Source organism: Poeciliopsis prolifica, unplaced genomic scaffold (genome assembly GCF_027474105.1).
Source record: "Poeciliopsis prolifica strain line A6 unplaced genomic scaffold, Auburn_PproV2 SCAFFOLD170, whole genome shotgun sequence".
Classification (NCBI taxonomy): domain Eukaryota; kingdom Metazoa; phylum Chordata; class Actinopteri; order Cyprinodontiformes; family Poeciliidae; genus Poeciliopsis; species Poeciliopsis prolifica.
In genome coordinates, this window is record NW_026562545.1 from 1 (window position 1) to 27,479 (window position 27,479).

The 27,479-nt window shown below is 49.4% G+C and overlaps 1 protein-coding gene and 1 pseudogene across 1 annotated transcript; one reads left to right on the plus strand and one right to left on the minus strand.

Moving 5' to 3' along the window:
• Window positions 1-493: 493 nt before the first annotated feature.
• On the plus strand, window positions 494-1,555 carry LOC129356410 (gem-associated protein 6-like). Its single transcript, XM_055026001.1, is given in 3 exon segments — window positions 494-716; window positions 793-1,088; window positions 1,091-1,555. Coding segments are annotated over 3 exon segments (636 nt in total). The 5' UTR covers window positions 494-582; the 3' UTR covers window positions 1,297-1,555.
• Window positions 1,556-2,067: 512 nt separating this feature from the next.
• LOC129356420 (son of sevenless homolog 1-like) lies at window positions 2,068-27,290 on the minus strand (annotated as a pseudogene).
• Between the last annotated feature and the right edge of the window lie 189 nt (window positions 27,291-27,479).

Below are 27,479 nucleotides of genomic sequence, written 5' to 3' on the forward strand. Positions count from 1 at the left end.
AGATGAGCGGATTATTAATGCAGTGCGACTCAGATAAGGGAAAGTTACTCAAAATTATTCATATTCTTACTTTGTTGCTCTGTCAGTCTCATGCAGACTCGTTGCCATAACATCAGACATCGCTGCTGTATCATGATCCGACAACAAAAAAACATATAAACATGAAGTCCATTACAACAGCTTTGAGTTCACTAGCAACCCATCAGAACCGCCTCATTACTCTAACACACAACGAGAAATCTGATCAATAACAAATGATTGATAATGCAAAACAAAAAATTCCCCATTTTCTAGGATGATCTGAAAGTTTTCAGTTTTCATCAAGATGGCCGATTCCTTTTCTGTTTTCTTTGCATGTGTTCCTCTCTGCTCTCCACCTGGACAAACGCTTTTCTTTTCATCTCCTGCTGGTTCTAACAGGTTGAGGCTCAGTTGCAGTAAATTTGCTCCTCATGTTTTTAACATCTAAAATCTGCAGTTTCCGTTCCGGCCTGCAGGGGGCAGCAGCGGCCGCTTGTGGAGCATAAAGCGGAACTCTTGTGTTTGCCGTGTTTCCTTCGGACGGCTGATCAGAGGACCGTGATGCAGTGCGGCTGGCTTCATTCAGGTCCGCGGCTGTGGCTGCGGTGCGTCCACAGGCAGGTGATGGTGACGGCGGGAAAGCGGCGGGAGGAGCACCGCGGCTGGCTGCTGACCGTGGACCCGGTCTCCCACAGGTGAGACACGTGATCAGACTTCACGCCCCACAGACCTGGTGGTTCTGATCCGGTTCTGGTTCTGTTCTGTCGCCAGTGTGGCTCTGGTGAGCTTCGGGGAGGACGGTGCGTCGGTCCGGGTGGTTCTGGGTCACGCCGTGCAACACGTCGAGGTTCTGGAGGAACCGGACCCGGACACGGAGGAGCGGCTCCGCTCTCTCCTCCCGCCTCCGGAGGCCGGTGGCCCGGATCCAGACGAGCGACGCCGGAGGAGGTCCGGAGTCCGCCGCTGGCTCCAACAGAACCGGGTTCCGGTGGAGGAGGACGGGAACGATCTTCGGGTCGCCCGTGTTCTGACCATCCGGGCCCCATATCGACCCGACGACTGCAGCAGCGCAACCAGATCATCCTGGACCGGGTCCAGAGACTGCTTCGGGTCCAGCCCGACCAGGTTCCAGATTCTGAACTGGTTCTGGAGACCGCTCCGGGTCCAACGGACCCGTTCCACCTGGAACCAGGACGGATTATAAAGGGCATTGAGACGGATCCAGAGCGGTTCTGGTTCAGTCTGGATCCATTCCTCTTTAACGGCTGTAGATGAGCCGTCTGGTACCAAACGGGGTTCTGGAAATGGGCCCCGCAGTGCCTGGCTCTTTAAATCGGAGGCACCGAAGTCCCGCCCCTTCCTGCTGGTTTCCCCCAATCAGCTGATCAAGAATCAGTTCAGTTTGAATCCTTTCAAACCAAACTGACTTTCCGTTCTGGTTGTGTTTCTCTGGACCTCCTGTTTAAAGTTCTGCAGAACCGGGTCACGGACAATGCGGACCCGATTGAGCCAATAAATCAGATTCTACCATTAATCCGAGTTTCTCGTTTTCCTATGACAATAAAATCTCCTTACAGCGCCCCCTGCGGGCAACACCAGTCTGAGTGTTCAACATCCAACCACACGACATCCAACCACACGACATCCAACCACAAGACATCCAACCACAAGACAACCAACCACAAGACATCCAACCACACGACATCCAACCACAAGACATCCAACCACAAGACATCCAACCACAAGACATCCAACCACAAGACAATCAACCACGCGACATCCAACCAGGTCCTTCCTCTCATTTGGAACAGAACTCCTGTCTGACAAGCAGCAGAACCAGGAGGCGGCAGGACGGGTTCAAACCGGAAGCTTGTGGAATTGGTTCTGTCAGGTTTGGCTGTGGAAACAGGACAGGTCAGCATGAAAAACCACCAAAGACCCGGACCTGATGGCAAACGTACCTGAACCCTAAGACGCACCTGAGCAGGTGAGTCGGTCTGAGCATGCTCAGTGGGACCATGGCGGTAAATAACGAGCAGCGCCGAGTCAGAGGCAGAAACATTTATTCCCTTTGTTTACAACAACAACAACAAACAAAAAGAAACCGGAACCAGCATCAGTACCTCAGTTTCTGGACCACAGGTCCCACAGCCACTTAAGCCTCTGGTCCAATCAGTTCTCAACACATCCGACTGGTTCTGATCCGGATCCCACAGCTCCCAGACGAGGCCCAAAAATGAAATGACCTCCAACAAACTTCCAGGACTGGATCCAGGTTCAGCTTGTTTCTGACGGGTCAGAACCTTCTCTTGGGCCAAGCCTTTGCCCATCCAATCAGCTATAGTGTTTCCAGCTCCGCCTCTTTCACAAGATGTCCAACCGCAGAGCAGGGGGCGTGTCCAGCAGGGGGCACGTTGCTCACAGACTCCCTCTTGTACGTCTTGGGGGGCAGTTTGGGGACGCTGTGGCGCGGTGGCACTGGGGGGCCATCTAGAGGCGGGGAGGGGAAAGGCATCTTCCTTCCTGTGGGGGTGAGCGGTGGTGAGGAAGTCAAGGGTGTGGGGGCGGAGCTCAGAGACGAAGAGGAGGAGGAGGAGGGGAAGAAAGCCTGGGACAAGACTTCGCAGCGAGAGCGCCCCTGTGGGGGAGGCAGGAGGTGCAGGGGGGAACTGAGTGGCTCTCGGGGAGGCAGCAAGGGGGGGCTGTCTGGGGGAGAAGAGGACATGGACGCATAACGAGGGGGGAGGAGCTTACAGGTGGGCTGGCGAGGAGGCACAGCGGGGGGCTCTCCAACACTGACTGGACCTGTAGAGGGGCGGTCAAGGGGAAAGGGGAGGGGCAGAAACAGGATGTTTACCGGTGGTGTTGCTAACTAATTGTGTGACTTGCTGACTAGTTGTGTGTCTGGTTGTGTGACTGGTTGTGTGACTAGTCGTGTGACTAGTTGTGACTAGTTGTGTGTCTGGTTGTGTGACTAGTCGTGTGACTAGTCGTGTGTCTGGTTGTGTGACTAGTCATGTGACTAGTTGTGTGACTAGTTGTGTGTCTGGTTGTGTGACTAGTCGTGTGACTAGTCGTGTGTCTGGTTGTGTGACTAGTCGTGTGACTAGTTGTGTGACTAGTTGTGTGTCTGGTTGTGTGACTAGTTGTGTGACTAGTTGTGTGTCTGGTTGTGTGACTAGTTGTGTGACTAGTTGTGTGACTAGTCGTGTGACTAGTTGTGTGACTAGTTGTGTGACTGGTTGTGTGACTGGTTGTGTGACTAGTTGTGTGACTAGTTGTGTGACTAGTTGTGTGTCTGGTTGTGTGACTAGTCGTGTGACTAGTCGTGTGTCTGGTTGTGTGACTAGTCGTGTGACTAGTTGTGTGACTAGTTGTGTGACTGGTTGTGTGACTGGTTGTGTGACTAGTTGTGTGACTAGTCGTGTGACTAGTTGTGTGTCTGGTTGTGTGACTAGTCGTGTGACTAGTCGTGTGACTAGTTGTGTGACTAGTTGTGTGACTGGTTGTGTGACTAGTTGTGTGACTAGTCGTGTGACTAGTTGTGTGTCTGGTTGTGTGACTAGTCGTGTGACTAGTTGTGTGACTAGTTGTGTGACTGGTTGTGTGACTAGTTGTGTGACTAGTCGTGTGACTAGTTGTGTGACTAGTTGTGTGACTAGTCGTGTGACTAGTTGTGTGACTAGTTGTGTGACTAGTTGTGTGACTAGTTGTGTGTCTGGTTGTGTGACTAGTTGTGTGACTAGTTGTGTGTCTGGTTGTGTGACTAGTTGTGTGACTAGTTGTGTGTCTGGTTGTGTGACTAGTTGTGTGACTAGTTGTGTGACTAGTCGTGTGACTAGTTGTGTGACTAGTTGTGTGACTGGTTGTGTGACTAGTTGTGTGACTAGTTGTGTGACTGGTTGTGTGACTAGTTGTGTGACTAGTTGTGTGACTGGTTGTGTGACTAGTTGTGTGACTAGTTGTGTGACTGGTTGTGTGACTAGTTGTGTGACTAGTCGTGTGACTAGTTGTGTGACTAGTTGTGTGACTGGTTGTGTGACTAGTCATGTGACTAGTTGTGTGACTGGTTGTGTGACTAGTTGTGTGACTAGTTGTGTGACTAGTTGTGTGACTGGTTGTGTGACTAGTCATGTGACTAGTTGTGTGACTGGTTGTGTGACTAGTCGTGTGACTAGTTGTGTGACTAGTTGTGTGACTAGTCGTGTGTCTGGTTGTGTGACTAGTCGTGTGACTAGTTGTGTGACTAGTTGTGTGACTGGTTGTGTGACTAGTTGTGTGACTAGTTGTGTGTCTGGTTGTGTGACTAGTTGTGTGACTAGTCGTGTGACTAGTTGTGTGACTAGTTTTGTGTCTGGTTGTGTGACTAGTTGTGTGACTAGTTGTGTGACTAGTTGTGTGGTTAGTTGTGTGACTAGTTTTGTGTCTGGTTGTGTGACTAGTTGTGTGACTAGTTGTGTGACTAGTTGTGTGGTTAGTTGTGTGTCTGGTCGTGTTGCCGACTAGTCGTGTGACTAGTTGTGTGACTAGTTGTGTGGTTAGTTGTGTGTCTGGTCGTGTTGCCGACTAGTCGTGTGACTAGTTGTGTGACTAGTTGTGTGGTTAGTTGTGTGTCTGGTCGTGTTGCCGACTAGTCGTGTGACTAGTTGTGTGACTAGTTGTGTGGTTAGTTGTGTGTCTGGTTGTGTTGCCGACTAGTCGTGTTGCCGGTACCTTGGAGGGGGAGGTCTCAGAAGGAGCCGATTCGGGTCGTCTGCGCGGCGGAACCGGAGGGGGGACGGCAGTGTCCTCTGAAGTCCGACTGAAGCTCACCATCGAAGAGACGGAGGACGACCCTGAGACGAGATGGGTCAGAACCGGTTAAACATCCAGAACATTTGGTAGGCTGGGAAGAACACAGACCGGGTTTCTAGGAGAGAATGGGTTCAATGAGTCTGAGATGAAGGAACAATTTACAGGAAACTATACAACAGTCTGGTTCCGTAACCAGCAGGTAGACTGGTTTTAGTTTGGGTTTCTATCCGGTAAACTGGTTCTAATCCATGACTGGACTGGAACCTGGAGAACCGGGTCAGGGCAGGTTATGTCCCAATGGAACCTGCAGGCTAATGCTCCAGTAGTTGTGTTTCCTTCCAACACAGTCAGAGGATGGGTTGATGCTTTCCATGGAGACAGGTGTTGATTAGGTGAGACGGGTCAGTGCTGGGTGGGTCCATGACGGATCGTCAGCAGAACCAATGGCCCAATTATTCCAGGATCTGAAGAGATTCTGACGGTTCTTAAGTTGAAGCAGCAGAGATGAGTCGGGTTCGGAAAACGTTTCCATGTCGTTTCATTCAGTGCCAGGCCCAAATATTCATACACCCTACAGAACCCGGATGCGGACCCAAAGTTCCCGCCCAGCACCGGCCAGCCTGAACCCAGGCGTGCGCCAACAGGTGAGGTGTGATGACGGAGAGTCCGGAGGGTCATACTAACGTGGGCCGTGAGGCAGAGAGATTACAGCGAATATGCTGTCGCAGGCTGCAGGGCGAGCAGAACAAACGGGTCAGAGGAGCAGAACCAGCCCGGTTCCGCTCTGGAAAAACTGGTGGATGTGCTTGATGTCAGTTACGGTCTGCAAGCTTGTCAAAGTCAAATTTATGTCTCACAACAGATATTGGCCTCAAATACGAGCTTAAGGGGGTGGAGCTTTTATCAGGGGGTGGAGCTACAATATGTGGGATTAATCTATGGGCCAGTTTTGGTGCAGTGAGGATCAGTGGGCGTGGCTAATGTCTGTGAGCACAGCTGGAGATCAGGCCTTACTTGAGTGGAAGGGGCTGCTTGGACCCTGAGGCGAGTCGAACACGCTGCCAACATCTGTGGAGCTGGACGCGGCGGAGGCTGGGGGCGGAGTCAGTGGCGTGCGGGGAGAGTTGGGAGCAGAAATGACGCCGCCTTCGGACTCGCTGTCGGTGACCCGGTTGTAGCTGATCTTCCTGGGCTCGTTCTGCAGTGGGGTAGGATGTCTCATGGTGCCGACCCTTGTGGACGTGGGTCTGATCCCCGGGACTTGAGAGGACAGGTGTACCGCTTCACCTGGACCAGGAATGAGAACATGTCCTCAGTGACGGCATAGTTACTTTGAAAAAGCAAACTGTAATCAGATTACTGATTACTTGATTTGGAAAGTCATGAAGTTACATTAAAAGTAACTTTTTGAGTTACTTTCAGCAGCTGCTAACAACAACAATGCTGTGAAAATGATATGATGTCAGACCAACAAGGTGTCTCCAGTTCTAACGTTGAACTGAAGAGGAGAGTTTTACCAGAAAATCGTGTTTTTGTTGGATTCTGATCAGTAACTGGATCTGAAATAGCAAGGCCTCAGACGACCGGGTCCTGAAACAGCGGTCCGACGTCAGTAACGCCGCTGCAGGTCATGGAGCAAATGAACATGTGACGGCAGTTACTATGGCAACTTACAAAACGAGGCAACGAGCGCGTGTTTCGAGGTTCGATCTCCAAGGACTTGTTGAAGAGATGATCAGCAAAGTCTTTCTCGGACAGATCCTCCATCGGGTTCAGGTTCTCCAAGAACTTCTGCTCCACAGACACAACAGATTACCTTCAATCCAACTCCATGACACAGGAAGTGACATCAGCGGCGCCTCACCCTGATTTCGGGCTCCACGCTCAAGCAGTAAGGCTGGTTCTGGTACTGTTGGATCTCTCCGGTGATCTCTGCCACTTTCCGCCTCTTGCTGAAGTTGATCAGGTCTTTGCCGTGTCGCCGCAGGAAGTCTGGGTTTCCCTCCGTCTTCAGGATGTTGGTCAGATAGATCCTACAGAACAAACGGCACCATCAGGGCGGAGTTCTGCCGGTACCCAGTACCAGCAGGCCGCGGCCGGATCGTACCAAAGAACGGGACGCAGGGCGGGTTGATGGAGCGCAGCTTGGCCAGGTATTTCTTGTAGTGATCTTCACTCAGCTCATGAGCTTCTTCCAGGATCTTCCTCTGCCGACTCGGGATTTGCTGAAACAGAAGCAGATTTGTCAGAATCGGTACCAGTGGTTCTGTTCACCAGGTCCCACAGGAACTTCAGCGGCCATCAACATGCATTCTGTCTGGTTGTGTAAACAAGATGGCAGATCTGATAGATCCCATCATGCATCTAAGACCATGTGATCTGGACCTGCCAGACCTGTTGGACCATGTTCTGTGGGTCGGGTGGGTGGGCGGAGCATCAGGGGGCTCTACCTCGAAAGTGTGGTCCAGTCTATAGACAGGTGAGGAGTTCATGGCGCTGACCACTTCCAGAACGCCGTTGAAGTTATTCAGATCCTGGAAAACCTGCAAGATCTCGATGATCCGCGAAACCACAGCGACTCGCTCCTCCAGGTTCTCAGTCTCAACGATGCACCTGCAGAGAGACGGCAGGCTGAGCGGACGTCGCCTTGAGGACACCGAAGCCCTTTTGCACTGCAGGGTCCGGTCCGGCCCGGCCCGGCCCGGCTCTGTTCCACCCGGTCCTATTGGTGCTGTGGCCCTATTCGCTTTGCAAAGAGCAGGAAACGTCACATAAATCAAATTCTTGCTAAAGCTACCCAGGCGATCGTTGTTGCTGTTTGAGGGAAACATTTACCTCAGCTTTACATTTAACAACAACAACAAAAATCGGCTCGTTTACAGCCTTGCCGACTTCTGATCGGTTCAATCGGAAGTGGTTATCTACATTCAAATCTTTGGCTGAAGAGGCGACAGTAGAGTCCCATTATGACGGGAATTTATTGATGCAGCAAATTGAAATGACAGACACAGAGAAGTGCTCCTCTAATCCAGAGATCTGGTCTTTGTCCTCCCCTGCAGCCAATGAACCAATCGACAGCTAACTCCCAACCGGCCCGGCGGGAACCACAGCTGTCGGTGGTACTGGGCTGGAAGCGGACCGGGTCAGAGGTGCAGCGCCTCCGTGTTCCATGTCTTACTTCTCCAGCCACAGCGTGAGGTTGGGGTGTGGCGGATCATCCTCAGCAGGTTGGGCGAGTTCAGCTCCTTGTCCTCCTTGGTCCAGACGCTGCCCACCAGCTCCGACGGGCGCACCGCCCTGAGGGCCCAGGGCAGAGGTCAGGGGTCAGAGGTCAGACGGGCCTGGTGCACCGTGAAACGTACGTTACCTGTAGAAGTCAGACTCCAGCAGCGTCAGCTGGCGGGCGATCTCGATGGGGTGAAGGGTCATGAGGTCAAGGTCTCAACAGCTCCTTGCCTGCAGAGGTGCCACTCGATGGGGGGGGGCGAGTTCTGGAAGGTGATGCTGGGGGGGCTCACCTGGCTCACCTGCACCTGCTGCTTCCTCTGGATGATCTTAGTGATGGACTCCACCCATTTCCTCATGGCTTTCCCTGCAACACAACCAGAACCGCTCACCGGACCGGACCGGACCGGACCGGGTCCACAGAACCGCTCACCAGACCAGCAGTCAGGTTGAGAGGCACCAACAGAACCAGCTGAAAGTCTGTTATCTAGAACCAGGTCAGCGTGGCGCCCAGCAGGGGGCTCCCCGTCTCCCTGCTGACCAATCACTGTTCAGGATTCTGAAATAAAACCCAGGAAGGAAGTAGAGCTGTCTTAAAGGGACAGCGTCTTCTAGTACAGGTACAACCTTTGGGTTCTGAACAGGTCCAAGTCCAGGTCTAATCAAGTCAGGTCCAAGTCCGGGTCCACTCTGGGTCCAGGCCCATTTCCTGAGTGGATCCAGGTAAACGGGTCAGACCTGCAGCAGGAGGTGGGTCAGCACTGTTCTGGGTCTAGTTTTGGTTCTGTAGGTGTTAGTGTTCGTTCTGGTTTCTGGATCAGGTATTGGACCGGCACCGACCTCTGACTGAAGCAATGAAGTCCTCCAGTCGGCTCAGCAGACCCGGGTCTCGTTCGAAGTCGTAGAAGTGATGCTCCACCCAGTGGCGGCAGACGTTCAGAACCCTGCAGGACGACACGAGCTGCACATCAGAACCAGGATCATGACCAGGACCAGGACCGCCAGAAGGAGCTCTGTACCTGAGCTGGACCGGCTGAACAAACTCTTTACGGAACCGTTTGAGGTCGGCGCTGAGTAGCTGCTCCAACCCGTCCATGGCGTCCGATTCGGCCGGCACCGGCTCAGGAATGTCGAATCTGCAGACACAGACCAGCTTTCGAACCGGGCCAAAACTAGAACCAGGTCCAGGACCAGAACCGAGTGTTTCTCATAGGAGGGAAAATCAGGACCTGACCACTAGGGGGCCCCACAACAACGTCTTTTCAACACAAAAAACCCTTTTGTTGCCCGTCACTCATAAAATGAACGGCATCGTTGTTTTTTCTTGCAGTGAGAGTTAAACGTTCCTCCTCCCAGACCAGAAGACCAGCGTCCATATTTAGTGACCCCCCCTCATTTCTACATGAAATGGTTTGTTCCTGCTTGGCGCTGGACGGTGTTTTAGCAGTCAGTAGAGAAACAGATAATAACCAGCTGCCTAAAACATAATTAAACCAGGTTTAAAAAAGAACGACCAGAAGAAAGGGCGTCAATTTATAACCCTGGTTTTCTTCAAGACGTCGGTGGCAATCAACCCGTTCTGTAGCTAAGCTAATGAAGCTGTTAGCCTCTAATCCGCCAGGATTTAATCAGTGAAGGAACAATATTTATCTAGATATTTAAAATACATTTATATAGGTCTCGTTAAAGGGATGTTCTCCGTATCTGACCAGTTATTTTGTAAACGGCAGGGAAACTTGAAGCCCGTCGGTCATTGGACAGATTCTAATAAACGTCTCTGATTGGTGGCCAGACATGAAGCAAACAGTTCATTGCAGAGGAACTAAAGTCAATCAGTGAAACTTCCTTTCTGAATATCATGGACTCTGACTCAATGCGCGTTTCTGAGCGGAGCTGACGGCGGGTTGAAGGGTTACGGACCGGACGCCTCGGAGCGTCTGCTGAGGAAGAGCTTTAAAAACCTTTGGTAGAAATGAGGCCTTTAATTCCAGAGCAGAGAAAACTAAAGAGATGCAACGTTGAGCTGATGCAGTAATATTCCAACAGGAGCCGGCAGTTTATCTTGAGGAAATAAATGACGGTGCAGAAGTTCATTAGACGGTACCAATTAGTAGACGGTACCAATTAGACGGTACCATGCGCAGTGGCTGCAGAACTGAACTCATCCTGGGTTTGAACGACCGGAGCTGAAGACGTTTCCCTCCTAACCCGGCGGCGCCGCGGCACATGGAACATCAGTCCGTTTCAGAGAAGCAAGGCTGCGAATAAAAATCCAGTAAAGTGCGAACGGGGTAAAAAAAGGTTCAACTGATCGGTTTGGATCAGACTGATCAAGTGATCAATGATCCAGCGCAGATTCTCTGCAGGCCAGGAGGATTTAGTGAGGCTGAGCCTTCAGACTGGAATGAGGCTCATTTACATGGAGTCACTTCATTTGACGGATTCTAAGTTATGGGCCTCCGCAGGTTTTAGATGCTTCATCTGCTTTATGTGTGACAACATCTGGATTCAGGTTCAACCAGCTGAATATTGACTGAAACGCTGCATAACCTGATACTAATATGATTGTAATTTATGGGGAAAAACAGAACATGAGTGATTTTAATGCTGTCTGTCAAAATGAACACAAAGGTGTAGCACAAACTCTGGACCAGAACCACTTCAGAGGAAGACTGGGTTCAGACTCAGCTGACGCCTGCTGTCTGTGTGATGTCACTTCCTGGTCTGAGTTATGGAGGTTCTGATTGGCCCAAGAGGCCAGATGAACCCACCTCTCCACCAGCAGGTCTAGCAGCTCCCCAGGCCGGCAGAAGGACCGGTACGTGGTCAGAAAGGTCCGGACAAAGTTTGGATCTGTGGAAACAGGAAACATGGCTGGTTCTGATTTCGAGCGTGGCTTCAGAGGTTCTGGAGAACCAGGTCTGAACCAGCTCCCATCAGGAGGTCTTCCTACCAACCCGTTTCCAGGCTGAACTGTCCCAGACTGGGTGGTGACGCATTAAGAGCCCAAAGGTCATTAAAGACAATGCTGCACCAATAATTAATACGATTGATCAATCAATATTGCTGAGAAAGCTCATTTCTTAATACTAATAGTAAACATTTTAGGATAAATATAATAACTGAATCTTAAGACGGTTAATCCAGGAGCTCCGCTAAAGTAGTTTCTGCTAAAGTAGCTTCTGCTAAAGTAGCTTTTTCTAGAGTAGCTTCTGCTAAAGTAGCTTCTGCTAAAGTAGCTTTTTCTAAAGTAGCTTCTGCTAAAGTAGTTTCCGCTAAAGTAGTTTCCGCTAAAGTAGCTTCCGCTAAAGTAGCTTCCGCTAAAGTAGCTTCTGCTAAAGTAGCTTTTTCTAAAGTAGCTTCTGCTAAAGTAGATTCTGCTAAAGTAGCTTCTGCTAAAGTAGCTTTTTCTAAAGTAGCTTCTGCTAAAGTAGTTTCCGCTACAGTAGCTTCCGCTAAAGTAGCTTCTGCTAAAGTAGCTTCCGCTAAAGTAGCTTCTGCTAAAGTAGCTTTTTCTAAAGTAGCTTCTGCTAACGTAGCTTCTGCTAAAGTAGTTTCCGCTAAAGTAGCTTCTGCTAAAGTAGCTTTTCTAAAGTAGCTTCTGCTAAAGTAGCTTTTCTAAAGTAGCTTCTGCTAAAGTAGCTTTTGCTAAAGTAGCTTCTGCTAAAGTAGCGTTTTCGAAAGTAGCTTCTGCTAAAGTAGCTTTTCTAAAGTAGCTTCTGCTAAAGTAGCTTTTTCTAAAGTAGCTTCTGCTAAAGTAGCTTTTTCTAAAGTAGCTTCTGCTAAAGTAGCTTTTTCTAAAGTAGCTTCTGCTAAAGTAGTTTCCGCTAAAGTAGCTCTGCTAAAGTAGCTTCTGCTAAAGTAGCTTCTGCTAAAGTAGCTTTTCTAAAGTAGCTTTTTCTAAAGTAGCTTCTGCTAAACTAGTTTCTGCTAAAGTAGCTTCTGCTAAAGTAGCTTTTTCTAAAGTAGCTTTTTCTAAAGTAGCTTCTGCTAAAGTAGCTTCTGCTACAGTAGCTTCTGCTAAAGTAGCTTCCGCTGATGTAGCTTCCGCTAAAGTAGCTTCCGCTAAAGTAGCTTCTGCTACAGTAGCTTCTGCTAAAGTAGTTTCCGCTAAAGTAGCTTCTGCTAAAGTAGCTTTTTCTAAAGTAGCTTCTGCTAAAGTAGCTTTTCTAAAGTAGCTTCTGCTAAAGTAGCTTTTTCTAAAGTAGCTTCTGCTAAAGTAGCTTTTCTAAAGTAGCTTCTGCTAAAGTAGCTTTTTCTAAAGTAGCTTCTGCTAAAGTAGTTTCCGCTAAAGTAGCTTCTGCTAAAGTAGGTTCTGCTAAAGTAGCTTTTTCTAAAGTAGCTTCCGCTAAAGTAGCTTCTGCTAAAGTAGTTTCTGCTAAAGTAGCTTTTTCTAAAGTAGCTTTTTCTAAAGTAGCTTCTGCTAAAGTAGTTTCCGCTACAGTAGCTTCCGCTAAAGTAGCTTCTGCTAAAGTAGCTTCCGCTAAAGTAGCTTCTGCTAAAGTAGCTTTTTCTAAAGTAGCTTCTGCTAACGTAGCTTCTGCTAAAGTAGTTTCCGCTAAAGTAGCTTCTGCTAAAGTAGCTTTTTCTAAAGTAGCTTCTGCTAAAGTAGCTTTTCTAAAGTAGCTTCTGCTAAAGTAGCTTTTGCTAAAGTAGCTTCTGCTAAAGTAGCGTTTTCGAAAGTAGCTTCTGCTAAAGTAGCTTTTCTAAAGTAGCTTCTGCTAAAGTAGCTTTTTCTAAAGTAGCTTCTGCTAAAGTAGCTTTTTCTAAAGTAGCTTCTGCTAAAGTAGCTTTTTCTAAAGTAGCTTCTGCTAAAGTAGTTTCCGCTAAAGTAGCTTCTGCTAAAGTAGCTTCTGCTAAAGTAGCTTCTGCTAAAGTAGCTTTTTCTAAAGTAGCTTTTTCTAAAGTAGCTTCTGCTAAACTAGTTTCTGCTAAAGTAGCTTCTGCTAAAGTAGCTTTTTCTAAAGTAGCTTTTTCTAAAGTAGCTTCTGCTAAAGTAGCTTCTGCTACAGTAGCTTCTGCTAAAGTAGCTTCCGCTGATGTAGCTTCCGCTAAAGTAGCTTCCGCTAAAGTAGCTTCTGCTACAGTAGCTTCTGCTAAAGTAGTTTCCGCTAAAGTAGCTTCTGCTAAAGTAGCTTTTTCTAAAGTAGCTTCTGCTAAAGTAGCTTTTCTAAAGTAGCTTCTGCTAAAGTAGCTTTTTCTAAAGTAGCTTCTGCTAAAGTAGCTTTTCTAAAGTAGCTTCTGCTAAAGTAGCTTTTTCTAAAGTAGCTTCTGCTAAAGTAGTTTCCGCTAAAGTAGCTTCTGCTAAAGTAGGTTCTGCTAAAGTAGCTTTTTCTAAAGTAGCTTCCGCTAAAGTAGCTTCTGCTAAAGTAGTTTCTGCTAAAGTAGCTTTTTCTAAAGTAGCTTTTTCTAAAGTAGCTTCTGCTAAAGTAGCTTCCGCTAATGTAGCTTGCGCTAAAGTAGCTTCTGGTAAAGTAGCTTCCGCTAATGTAACTTCTGCTAAAGTTGCTTTTTCTAAAGTAGCTTCTGCTAAAGTAGTTCCGCTAAAGTAGCTTCTGCTAATGTAGATTCTGCTAAAGTAGCTTCCGCTATTGTAGCTTCTGCTAAAGTAGCTTCTGCTAAAGTAGTTTCCGCTAAAGTAGCTTCCGCTATTGTAGCTTCTGCTAAAGTAGCTTTTCTAAAGTAGCTTCTGCTAAAGTAGCTTTTCTAAAGTAGCTTCTGCTAAAGTAGCTTTTTCTAAAGTAGCTTCTGCTAAAGTAGCTTTTCTAAAGTAGCTTCTGCTAAAGTAGCTTTTTCTAAAGTAGCTTCTGCTAAAGTAGTTTCCGCTAAGTAGCTTCTGCTAAAGTAGGTTCTGCTAAAGTAGCTTTTTCTAAAGTAGCTTCCGCTAAAGTAGCTTCTGCTAAAGTAGTTTCTGCTAAAGTAGCTTTTTCTAAAGTAGCTTTTTCTAAAGTAGCTTCTGCTAAAGTAGCTTCCGCTAATGTAGCTTGCGCTAAAGTAGCTTCCGCTAAAGTAGCTTCCGCTAAAGTAGCTTCTGGTAAAGTAGCTTCCGCTAATGTAACTTCTGCTAAAGTAGCTTTTTCTAAAGTAGCTTCTGCTAAAGTAGTTCCGCTAAAGTAGCTTCTGCTAATGTAGCTTCTGCTAAAGTAGCTTCCGCTATTGTAGCTTCTGCTAAAGTAGCTTCTGCTAAAGTAGTTTCCGCTAAAGTAGCTTCCGCTATTGTAGCTTCTGCTAAAGTAGCTTCTGCTAAAGTAGCTTCTGCTAAAGTAGCTTCCGCTATTGTAGCTTCTGCTAAAGTAGCTTCTGCTAAAGTAGCTTCCGCTATTGTAGCTTCTGCTAAAGTAGCTTCTGCTAAAGTAGGTTCTGCTAAAGTAGCTTCCGCTAATGTAGCTTCTGCTAAAGTAGTTTCTGCTAAAGTAGCTTCCGCTAAAGTAGCTTCTGCTAAAGTAGCTTTTTCTAAAGTAGCTTCTGCTAAGTAGCTTTTTCTAAAGTAGCTTCTGCTAAAGTAGCTTCTGCTAAAGTAGCTTTTTCTAAAGTAGCTTTTGCTAAAGTAGCTTCTGCTAAAGTAGCTTTTTCTAAAGTAGCTTCTGCTAAAGTAGCTTCTGCTAAAGTAGCTTTTTCTAAACTAGCTTCCGCTAAAGTAGCTTCTGCTACAGTAGCTTCTGCTAAAGTAGTTTCCGCTAAAGTAGCTTCTGCTAAAGTAGCTTCTGCTAAAGTAGCTTCTGCTAAAGTAGCTTTTCTAAAGTAGCTTCTGCTAAAGTAGCTTTTCTAAAGTAGCTTCTGCTAAAGTAGCTTTTTCTAAAGTAGCTTCTGCTAAAGTAGCTTTTCTAAAGTAGCTTCTGCTAAAGTAGCTTTTTCTAAAGTAGCTTCTGCTAAAGTAGTTTCCGCTAAAGTAGCTTCTGCTAAAGTAGGTTCTGCTAAAGTAGCTTTTTCTAAAGTAGCTTCCGCTAAAGTAGCTTCTGCTAAAGTAGTTTCTGCTAAAGTAGCTTTTTCTAAAGTAGCTTTTTCTAAAGTAGCTTCTGCTAAAGTAGCTTCTGCTAAAGTAGCTTCCGCTAATGTAGCTTGCGCTAAAGTAGCTTCCGCTAAAGTAGCTTCCGCTAAAGTAGCTTCTGGTAAAGTAGCTTCCGCTAATGTAACTTCTGCTAAAGTAGCTTTTTCTAAAGTAGCTTCTGCTAAAGTAGTTCCGCTAAAGTAGCTTCTGCTAATGTAGCTTCTGCTAAAGTAGCTTCCGCTATTGTAGCTTCTGCTAAAGTAGCTTCTGCTAAAGTAGTTTCCGCTAAAGTAGCTTCCGCTATTGTAGCTTCTGCTAAAGTAGCTTCTGCTAAAGTAGCTTCCTCTATTGTAGCTTCTGCTAAAGTAGCTTCTGCTAAAGTAGCTTCCGCTATTATAGCTTCTGCTAAAGTAGCTTCTGCTAAAGTAGGTTCTGCTAAAGTAGTTTCCGCTAAAGTAGCTTCCGCTAATGTAGCTTCTGCTAAAGTAGTTTCTGCTAAAGTAGTTTCTGCTAAAGTAGCTTCCGCTAAAGTAGCTTCTGCTAAAGTAGCTTCTGCTAAAGTAGCTTTTTCTAAAGTAGCTTCTGCTAAAGTAGCTTTTTCTAAAGTAGCTTCTGCTAAAGTAGCTTCTGCTAAAGTAGCTTTTTCTAAACTAGCTTCCGCTAAAGTAGCTTCCGCTAAAGTAGCTTCTGCTACAGTAGCTTCTGCTAAAGTAGTTTCCGCTAAAGTAGCTTCTGCTAAAGTAGCTTTTTCTAAAGTAGCTTCTGCTAAAGTAGCTTTTCTAAAGTAGCTTCTGCTAAAGTAGCTTTTTCTAAAGTAGCTTCTGCTAAAGTAGCTTTTCTAAAGTAGCTTCTGCTAAAGTAGCTTTTTCTAAAGTAGCTTCTGCTAAAGTAGCTTTTTCTAAAGTAGCTTCTGGTAAAGTAGCTTCCGCTAATGTAACTTCTGCTAAAGTAGCTTTTTCTAAAGTAGCTTCTGCTAAAGTAGTTCCGCTAAAGTAGCTTCTGCTAATGTAGCTTCTGCTAAAGTAGCTTCCGCTATTGTAGCTTCTGCTAAAGTAGCTTCTGCTAAAGTAGTTTCCGCTAAAGTAGCTTCTGCCAAAGTAGGTTCTGCTAAAGTAGCTTCCGCTAAAGTAGCTTCTGCTAAAGTAGTTTCTGCTAAAGTAGTTTCTGCTAAAGTAGCTTCCGCTAAAGTAGCTTCTGCTAAAGTAGCTTTTTCTAAAGTAGCTTCTGCTAAAGTAGCTTTTTCTAAAGTAGCTTCTGCTAAAGTAGCTTCTGCTAAAGTAGCTTTTTCTAAAGTAGCTTTTGCTAAAGTAGCTTCTGCTAAAGTAGCTTTTTCTAAAGTAGCTTCTGCTAAAGTAGCTTCTGCTAAAGTAGCTTTTTCTAAACTAGCTTCCGCTAAAGTAGCTTCCGCTAAAGTAGCTTCTGCTACAGTAGCTTCTGCTAAAGTAGTTTCCGCTAAAGTAGCTTCTGCTAAAGTAGCTTTTTCTAAAGTAGCTTCTGCTAAAGTAGCTTTTTCTAAAGTAGCTTCTGCTAAAGTAGCTTTTCTAAAGTAGCTTCTGCTAAAGTAGCTTTTTCTAAAGTAGCTTCTGCTAAAGTAGCTTTTCTAAAGTAGCTTCTGCTAAAGTAGCTTTTTCTAAAGTAGCTTCTGCTAAAGTAGCTTTTTCTAAAGTAGCTTCTGCTAAAGTAGTTTCCGCTAAAGTAGCTTCTGCTAAAGTAGGTTCTGCTAAAGTAGCTTCTGCTAAAGTAGCTTTTTCTAAAGTAGCTTCCGCTAAAGTAGCTTCTGCTAAAGTAGTTTCTGCTAAAGTAGCTTTTTCTAAAGTAGCTTTTTCTAAAGTAGCTTCTGCTAAAGTAGCTTCTGCTAAAGTAGCTTCCGCTAATGTAGCTTCCGCTAAAGTAGCTTCCGCTAAAGTAGCTTCTGCTAAAGTAGCTTCCGCTAATGTAACTTCTGCTAAAGTAGCTTTTTCTAAAGTAGCTTCTGCTAAAGTAGTTTCCGCTAAAGTAGCTTCTGCTAATGTAGCTTCTGCTAAAGTAGCTTCCGCTATTGTAGCTTCTGCTAAAGTAGCTTCTGCTAAAGTAGTTTCCGCTAAAGTAGCTTCTGCCAAAGTAGGTTCTGCTAAAGTAGCTTCCGCTAAAGTAGCTTCCGCTAATTTAGCTTCTGCTAAAGTAGTTTCTGCTAAAGTAGCTTCCGCAAAAGTAGCTTCTGCTAAAGTAGCTTTTTCTAAAGTAGCTTCTGCTAAAGTAGCTTTTTCTAAAGTAGCTTCTGCTAAAGTAGCTTCTGCTAAAGTAGCTTTTTCTAAACTAGCTTCCGCTAAAGTAGCTTCTGCTAAAGTATCCTCCGCTAAAGTAGCTTCAACTGAAATAGCTTCTACTAAAGTGGCTACTGGCTACTTTAGCGGAAGCTAACCCCTCCTAGGAGTCCAGAGACGTTGCTATGGAACAGAAGGCTGGCGGTCATCCTTCCCGTTTTCGGTGTTATGTGGTTGCATAGCGGATTATGCTAATCATAGTCGTTGGTCGGTCCAAACGGTTAAAACGTGGAAAGTTCTGCCTACACTCACCTGCATACAGGTGGAAGGTGAGCCTCTCGATGAGCTTCAGGACCGTCCCGGCTTTAATGACGGGGATGCCAGACTTGGACTGGACGCTGTCCTCAAACACAACGTTCTGGTCCGAGTCGGGTTCGGCGAAGCGGTACAGCTGGACCGACGGCAGCCGCATCTGCTGCTCCTCGTCCTGCAGCAGCGCCTGGTCCAGCATGCGCTCCAGCGTGCCGCGGTACTGCAGCGACACCAGCGCCGCCATCCAGCCGTTCTTCTCCTCCGCCGACTTGGCGGCGAACAGCACGCCGCCGCCGTCTTTCGGCGCCACCTCGAAGGCGTGCCGCCACTCGCCGTCCCGGTCATCCCGGTCCACCACCCGGACCTTCCGCATCAGAAACTTCTCCTTGAGACGGAACTCGGCGGCGGCGGCGCCGGGCAGCCGCGGCGGCGCGTGGCCGGCCTTGCAGCTGATCATCAGTCCGTCGAACAGGAAGATGTGGCGCTCGTGTTTGGCACCGACGCGGCTCAACGTGCCCTCCATGATGAACTCGTTACAGCACTGGCGATGTCCGTCCCCTCCCAGCCGTCGATGCTCCGCTGGACGTCCTTCATCCTCCTGATGGCCAGGTGTTTGCTCTTCACCTGCTGGCTGTGGAGGCGGCAGGCCGGCTCGCTGGGGAAGAGCAGACAGAGCGACCGGTCAGAGGGGACCAGAGAGACATGTTGGACATGTCCTCCTCGTGTCCCACTGTCTATTCTATTTTAGCAGCTGAACGATTTCATCGGCGGCTGACTACGGCAACGTGTTTTTCTGAGCCGTCTTTAAACGCACCACGAGGGTTCATGTGCTAACGATAGCTTTACTGCAGCATTCATATCGCTCCATATTGATAACGATTGATTAGTTAGATTGAAATATCTGAAATCAGTTGTCCCTCCAGCTGGGATTGAGGTTGTTGCTAGGCAACCACAGAGCGGGTTGAAAGGTCAACATGAGGCTCAGGGTCAACATGAGGCTCAGGGTCAACATGAGGCTCAGGGTCAACATGAGGCTCCTGGTGTGATGATGCGTTCACTCCATCGCACCAATCACTATTCTGATCCTGTTCAATTCTAACACTAAAATTTATTTTACAATTATTCCATCAAAAAAATTATGTCTAATAAATTGAGCTCTGATCAAAACTTTTGGATTAAAATATATTTTTTTTATATCTCATTAAAATTGAAAGCATTATTTCTTTAAACAAAACAATTAGTAAAGTTCATCAGTGACTGCCTCACACCTGCCCTCATGTTTCATTGTGTGCATCTGTATGTCTAAAAACAAAGTTTGTTTTTTTAGTTAGATCACGCATTTTTGTTTGAAACTTTTTATTTTTGTACAGTTCTTGAGTCCAAGATTTTTTTTATGCCTGAACTCACAGGAACACACAGGGGCCCCAAGGGCGGGGGCCCAAGGGTGGAGCCCCCAAGGGCGGGGCACAAGGGCGGGGGCCCAAGGGCGGGGGGCCCAAGGGTGGAGCCCCCAAGGGCGGGGCACAAGGGCGGGGGCCCCCAAGGGCGGGGCCCAAGGGCGGGGGCCCAAGGGTGGAGCCCCCAAGGGCGGAGCCCCCAAGGGCGGGGCATGCAAGACATGTTCCCATTGACTCGATTTTAAGGGCTCGGTGTTTCTGCTAACTATTTTCTAAAAGTCTCTTTCATGGTTTTAAAACTAATGCATGCTCATGTGTCATAATGGCACATTGTAATAAAAAATACAAAAATTACCACCAACTTTCTGGCAGAAACCGCTTACCCACTGTTGTCAGTGGGTGTGCTAACTAGCCTTAGCATCAATAGCGGGCTATGCTAGCTGCAGCGTAGCAGAGAGCTAGGGGTTAGCTGACCCATCCAGCTGGGCTTCACCTGTGTGTTTCAGTTTATCCAGAGAAGGCCAGTAGTTGTCTTGCCATCAGAAGGTTGTAGGTGAGATTCCAACTTCCTCCAGTCACATGTCGATGTGCCCTGGGGCAAGGCACTTTACCCCAAACTGCCTACCGATCTGCATATCGGTGTATAAATGTGTGTGTCAACATGACTTGACCTACCTGAGCCTCCGCTTGGCCAGGCTCCTGGAGCAAATCCTCTCCAAGCTGCTCTGCAGGTTGAGCAGCGCCGTGATGGCCTGACGAAGGCACTCCTTATCCTCCTCATCCTCGCTGCGCTCCTCCAGTTGCTATGGAAACACACCCGAGTCAGGGCCACCTGCACAGGTACAGCGTGGGGCCAGCAGGACCAGAACCACCAACCAGACCTGCAGGTCCCGGCCCAACTGGACACCAGAACCACCAGAACCAACGGAATCACTGACTGGTTCTGGAAGAGTTCTGACCGAGTAGAACAACAGAACCAAGGGTCCATCTGAGAGAGAGGTGGAGGAGAGAGAGAGAGAGGTGGAGGAGAGAGAGAGAGGTGGAGGAGAGAGAGAGAGAGGTGGAGGAGAGAGAGAGAGAGGTGGAGGAGAGAGAGAGAGAGGTGAAGGAGAGAGAGAGGTGGAGGAGAGAGAGAGAGGTGGAGGAGAGAGAGAGGGGTGGAGGAGAGAGAGAGAGGTGGAGGAGAGAGAGAGAGAGGGGTGGAGGAGAGAGAGAGGGGTGGAGGAGAGAGAGAGGGGTGGAGGAGAGAGAGAGGGGTGGAGGAGAGAGAGAGGTGGAGGAGAGAGAGAGAGGTGGAGGAGAGAGAGAGAGGTGGGAGGAGAGAGAGGTGGAGGAGAGAGAGAGGTGGAGGAGAGAGAGAGGGGTGGAGGAGAGAGAGAGAGGTGGAGGAGAGAGAGAGGTGGAGGAGAGAGAGAGAGGTGGAGGAGAGAGAGAGGTGGAGGAGGGTGTGTGTGACCTTCAATGTGTCCAGCAGGTGTAGGCAGTGGTAGACGGGGGTCAGCAGCAGCCTGGGCAGGACGTAGCGAACGGCGTCTTTAAATCCCTCGCAGATGGACTGGAACAGAGGATGAAGAGGTCCATCTTCATCAGTATCATCATCATCATCGTTTTTATTTAAAGGGACCCCGTCCCAATAAGAAAAGAGGAAGCCACTGCTAGCTCCACAGCCGTTAGCGCTGTTAGCTCCACAGCCGTTAGCGCTGCTAGCTCCACAGCCGTTAGCGCTGTTAGCTCCACAGCCGTTAGCGCTGCTAGCTCCACAGCCGTTAGCGCTGCTAGCTCCACAGCCGTTAGCGCTGTTAGCTCCACAGCCGTTAGCGCTGCTAGCTCCACAGCCGTTAGCGCTGCTAGCTCCACAGCCGTTAGCGCTGCTAGCTAAAGGCTAGACCGGTTGGAGGCATGATAGCATGCGGGTTCCAGAGACTTGGCTGGCCCGAACTGCAGGTCCGGTTCGCACTCATGTCAGAACTTCATCATCATTGTGGGACCTGTCAGATGAAGCGCCCAGGTGTGACTGGACTTACCTGTAGATGGGCAGAGGCTCCAGGTTTGGTCACTAGATCCAGGAAGTGATCATGGAAGGCAGGATGCAGGACTTCCTGAGCATACGCCTCATAGGGATCGAAGGCCAACTCCTGTCAAACAGAGGACAGATGTGCCAGGAGCCACCAGGTGAGCGGCTCCAGGTGAGCGGCTCCAGGTGAGCGGCTCCAGGTGAGCGGCTCCAGGTGAGCGGCTCCAGGTGAGCGGCTCCAGGTGAAACTCACCTCTGCCAGGTCCTCAAAGCAGCTGCCCACCAGTGGGTGGGGGCTGCTCTCGTCCGTCATCTCCACTGTGTCCCAGCAGGCCCAGCAGCTTCACCGTCACTTCCTGGATGTCCACCAGGCGGCCAAAGATGCTATCCACGTCCTGGGGAACAGGGAACCAGGTCAGAACCGGAACCAGGTCAGAACCTGAACCTGGACCGGAACCAACAGAGCCGTACCTGAGTGGGGAAGAGTGTGGGGCAGGAGGCGAAGGGCTCCCTGAAACACCTTGAGCAGCAGGTGCAGCTGCCTCAGGTACTGGTGTCCATCAGCCAGGAAGCTCCGGACCAGGTCGCAGTATCGCTGCTCCTCATTGGCCGACGGCTCCTCGTCCAGCAGCGGGAACAGACCCATGTCCTCCTCGTCCTGGGTGGAACATGTCCATCAGAACCTGCAAGGTCACCTGGAGGTTAGACCGGCCCAAAAGCCCGCTCTGATCCGACCCATTAAAACATTGTGACATCATCAGGGAAAATCGCTCATCTCTCATTGGTCCTTTGAACACCAATTATCAATTCCGTTTTTTATGAAAGTTTTGTTTTAGGAAAGCCCTGTGCTCATCGTTACATGGATACAGCAGTTTGCACCAAATGACCTTTCTGTGTTTTATTACTGTTCACTGCATTCAGGGATTTGGAGGCGACTCTTCGTCGTTTCTCCAGCTCAGAAACGTTGGAGTCATCGTCACTTCCTGTCAGAACGGATCAATAAATAGTGAACATGGCTGCCGTCCTGCAGTAGACCAGCTCCCTCCTCTTCGTCTTCTTCCTCCCATAACTGCTGAGAAATCTCTTCGTCATCCCAGACTCCTCAGTCGTTTATGTTCTCATCTAACCTTTGACCTTTGCACCACAAAAAGCCCAAAACGAATGTCAGTTCTAAGTTTCAACTGCTCACCTTGTCGGCGCACATCGCCACAGTGATGTCCTGCTTGGTGATGTCATCATGGCGGATGTTCCTGACGTAATTCCCCGCCAGCTTCAAGATGTCTGCCGAGATATACTCCAGAACGGCGACCATGTAGACACAGACCTGATGATCGAGTTTATAGCCCAGCACCTCCTGCAGGGGGAGGAGGAGGAGGAAGAGGAGGATGAAGAAGAGGAGGAGGAGGAAGAGGAGGATGAAGAAGAGGAGGATGAGGAAGATGAGGATGAAGAAGAGGAGGAAGAGGAGGATGAGGATGAGGAACAGCAGGATGAGGAAGATGAGGATGAAGTTGAGGAGGATGAGGAAGAGAAGCGTGAAGAAGAGGAGGATGAGGATGAAGAAGAGGAGGATGAGGAGGATGAGGATGAAGAAGAGGAGGATGAGGAGGATGAGGAAGAGAAGCGTGAAGAAGAGGAGGATGAGGAGGATGAGGATGAAGAAGAGGAGGATGAGAAGGATGAGCGTGAAGAAGAGGAGGAAGAGGAGGATGAGGATGAGGAACAGCAGGATGAGGAAGATGAGGATGAAGTTGAGGAGGATGAGGAAGAGAAGCGTGAAGAAGAGGAGGATGAGGATGAAGAAGAGGAGGATGAGGAGGATGAGGATGAAGAAGAGGAGGATGAGGAGGATGAGGAAGAGAAGAGAAGCGTGAAGAAGAGGAGGATGAGGAGGATGAGGATGAAGAAGAGGAGGATGAGAAGGATGAGCGTGAAGAAGAGGAGGATGAGGAGGATGAGGATGAGGAAGACGAGGAAGAGGAGGTTGAGGATGAGGAAGAGGAGGATGAAGAGGATGAGGAAGAGCAGGATGAGGAAGATGAGGATGAAGAAGAGGAGGATGAGGAAGATGAGGATGAGGAAGATGAGGATGAAGAAGAGGAGGATGAGGAGGATGAGGAAGATGAGGATGAAGAAGATGAGGAAGAGGAGGATGAAGAGGATGAGGATGAGGAAGATGAGGATGAAGATGAGGAGGATGAGGAAGAGAAGAGTGAAGAAGAGGAGGATGAGGAGGATGAGGATGAAGAAGAGGAGGATGAGGAAGAGAAGCGTTAAGAAGAGGAGGATGAGGATGAGGAAGACGAGGAAGAGGATGAGGAAGAGGAGGACGAGGAAGAGGAGGATGAGGAAGAGCAGGATGAGGAAGATGAGGATGAAGAAGAGGAGGATGAGGAAGATGAGGATGAAGAAGAGGAGGATGAGGAGGATGAGGATGAAGAAGATGAGGAAGAGGAGGATGAAGAGGATGAGGAAGATGAGGATGAAGATGAGGAGGATGAGGAAGAGAAGCCTGAAGAAGAGGAGGATGAGGAGGATGAGGATGAAGAAGAGGAGGATGAGGAAGAGAAGCGTTAAGAAGAGGAGGATGAGGATGAGGAAGAGGAGGACGAGGAAGAGGAGGATGAAGAGGATGAGGAAGAGCAGGATGAGGAAGATGAGGATGAAGAAGAGGAGGATGAGGAAGAGAAGCGTGAAGAAGAGGATGATGAGGAGGATGAAGAAGAGGAAGAGGAGGATGAAGAAGAGGAGGATGAGGAGGATGAGGAAAAGGAGGATGAGGAAGATGAGGATGAAGAAGAGGAGGATGAGGAAGATGAGGATGAAGAAGAGGAGGATGAGGAAGATGAGGATGAAGAAGAGGAGGATGAGGAAGATGAGGATGAAGAAGAGGCGGATGAGGAAGAGAAGCGTTAAGAAGAGGAGGATGAGGATGAGGAAGACGAGGAAGAGGAGGATGAGGAAGAGGAGGACGAGGAAGAGGAGGATGAAGAGGATGAGGAAGAGCAGGATGAGGAAGATGAGGATGAAGAAGAGGAGGATGAGGAGGATGAGGAAGATGAGGATGAAGAAGAGGCGGATGAGGAAGATGAGGATGAAGAAGAGGAGGATGAGGAAGAGAAGCGTGAAGAAGAGGAGGATGAAGAAGAGGAGGATGAGGAGGATGAAGAAGAGGAAGAAGAGGATGAGGAGGATGAAGAAGAGGAGGATGAGGATGAAGAAGAGGATGAAGAAGAGGAGGATGAGGAGGAGGATGAAGAGCAGCGTACCTTTAGCAGTGGGTGGATCTTGTCGACAGGAAGTGCCAGCGGGTTTCCTCTTCTTCTTCTCGATGGCGGCCAGCGCGTCGGCGATCGCCCACTTATCGATAGGGTGAGGAAAACTCCTCTGGACCCGCTCCTGAAGAGAGACGGGTCAGAACCGGGGCTAGAACCAGAACCGGTCTTCTGGACTCCAAGCTGGAGGTTCTGTATCCGACACATTTTTTTCTCAGACGGTGCGTTTACTGCCCCCTGCTGGCCGGACCATTACTCTGACCTTTGACCTGGGTCAACCTTAGCCAACCAGAAAGTTCTGCCAGGTTCAAACTGAAGGGACCCAGCGGTACGGTGAGCAGAACCCAGCATTGGGCCCAAACCTCTAAAAGAACCGGGTCCAGCAGGTTTAAAGAGGTTCTGGAGAACCGTTCACCTGTAGGGGTTATTGGACCTGGACCCAGTGACTCCAGGTCCGGTTTTGTCTGGTTCTGGTTCTGGCCATCGGCTCTGAACGGAATCTCTCTGGAGACCGGTTGCCATGGAAACAGCCTATCAGCCGCTCTGTGAAGTCCTGACGATGACATCACAGCTGCAAGCTGCTGATTGGGCGATTGTCATCACCACCAGACAGGAAGACGGAGGGACTGGTGGAGCCAGAGTGAGTGAATGAAAGACCACGCCCACTGGATGATGTCATCAGCTTTCATTCAGCCACAATGTTACAGACAGGTGGTGTGTGTGTGTGTGGGGGTGTGTGTGTGTGTGTGGGGGTGTGGTGTGGGTGTGGGGGTGTGGTGTGTGTGTGTGAGGGTGTGTGTGTGTGTGTGTGTGTGGGTGTGAGGGTGTGTGTGTGAGGGTGGTGTGTGTGTGAGGGTGTGTGTGTGTGCGTGTGGTGTGTGTGGTGTGGTGTGTGTGTGGTGTGGGTGTGTGTGTGAGGGTGTGTGTGGTGCGTGGTGTGTGTGTGTGGTGTGTGTGTGCGTGTGAGGGTGTGTGTGTGGTGTGTGTGGTGTGCGTGTGAGGTTGTGTGTGTGTGCGTGTGTGTGTGTGTGCGTGTGAGGGTGTGTGTGTGAGGGTGTGTGTGTGCGTGCGTGTGTGTGTGTGTGTGGTGTGAGGGTGTGTGTGTGTGTGAGGGTGTGTGTGTGAGGGTGTGTGTGTGTGTGTGTGTGGTGTGTGTGTGAGGTGTGTGTGTGTGCGTGTGTGTGTGTGCGTGTGAGGGTGTGTGTGTGAGGGTGTGTGTGTGCGTGCGTGTGTGTGTGTGTGAGGGTGTGTGTGTGCGTGCGTGTGTGTGTGTGTGCGTGTGCGTGTGAGGGTGTGTGTGTGAGGGTATGTGTGTGTGTGCGTGTGAGGTTGTGTGTGTGTGCGTGTGTGTGTGTGTGTGGGTGGTGTGTGTGCGTGTGTGTGTGTGTGAGGTTGTGTGTGTGTGGTGTGTGTGTGTGTGTGTGTGCATGTGTGCGTGTGTGTGTGCGTGTGAGGGTGTGTGTGTGTGTGTGTGTGTGTGCGTGTGTGTGTGTGTGTGGGGTGTGTGTGTGTGTGTGTGTGTGAGGTTGTGTGTGTGGGTGTGTGGGTGTGTGGTGTGTGTGTGTGCGTGTGTGTGTGGTGTGAGGTTGTGTGTGTGTGCGTGTGTGTGTGTGTTGTGTGTGTGTGGTGTGTGTGTGTGCGTGTGTGTGTGAGGGTGTGTGTGTGAGGGTGTGTGTGTGTGTGTGCGTGTGTGTGTGTGTGCGTGTTGTGTGTGTGTGTGTGTGTGTGTGTGTGTGTGTGTGTGTGTGTGTGTGGTGTGTGGTGTGTGTGTGTGTGTGTGTGGTTGTGTGTGAGGTGTGTGTGTGTGTGTGTGTGTGTGTGTGTGCGTGTGTGTGTGCGTGTGAGGGTGTGTGTGTGTGTGTGTGTGTGTGTCACCTCCACGTCCTGCACGGTGCGCGGCTGAGCCTGACACAGCATGCTGAGCAGCTGCAGGATCAGGTCCTCGATGTGCTGCAGCGCCTCCTGCTGGGACTTCAGGTTAGGATGCACCTGGTACAACACCTGTACACACACACACACACACACACACGCGCACACACGTTTGTTTGGCTTCCTTTGGTTTTAGCTGCGATTCATGACTAACTAGACATGCTGCCTAACCTAATTCCCCTGAGGCTGACCTCTGACCTGACCTGGCTTTGGTCCCCAGAAGGTTAGTAAATCCTGGAGCGACACAAACATCTGGTGCTTCTCGTCGGTCTGGGATGAACTCGCTCTGACCCGAGTCATCTCACCTCAGGAACCGGATCAGAACCACAAAGCTTGAGCGTGCTGTACGGTCAAAACCAGAACTGGGCTGGTTCTGGACAGACAGGTTTCTGTTTGGACCTGCTGGGTTCTGGTTCTAAAGGGAACTTGTTTCCTCTGGTGAACAAGTTCTGCCTTCATGTGGGCGGGGCCAATTCCAACAGAGCTGCTTTCTGGTTGGTTAACCCACAGCGCCCACCCTAACCCAGCTGCAGAACCCAGAACCAGAACCAGAACCAGATCACCTGAGATCACTGCTGCAGCTCTGAGGTTATTCACCAATGGAAGGAGTCAGTGATTGGCTGGCTGGTGATGATGTCAGCAGCTGTGGAGCAAAGGTCAGGGTTTGACCCTGATCAGGTGTCAGGAAGTCTGACCGTCTCCAGGTTCTGGTCCGAACCCAGAAGCACCAGAAACCGCAGCTACTGGCTTCATGACCTATCTGTCTACCTATGTGACATCATGCAGTGATGTGACGTCACTGGTTGTCAGGGAAACCATTCACTGAACAGTCCGGGGAGCTGACTGTGATACAACCTGAGCGTTCCCATGACAACAGAGGACGGGTCAGAACCTGGACCGAGTTGGACAAGAACTCCAGGGTGTCTTTGTTGGACCTGTTCTGCTTCTGGTCCTATCGCCTCCCTGACTGAACCGGGTCAGAGCGGTTCGGTTCGGCGGTACCTTCTCCAGGGCCGGAACCAGCAGGCCTCTCCACTTCCCGGCGTTGTCCTCGCTGAAGAAGTCGTACTGCGGCTGGGCGGCCTGCATGTCTGCGGCCCGGGCCGGGCTGGAGCCCCGCGGCGGGCCGGACCGGCACGGCAGGCCGGGCTACATGAAGCGGGCCCCGGGTCCGGCGGGCCGGGACGATCCTCCGAAGCGGACCCGGCCCCCGCCACCATCCTTGGCTGGAAGTTAGCTCCGCGGTGCAGCTGGAAGTCCCTTCGCTGGTTCGGTTCGGGT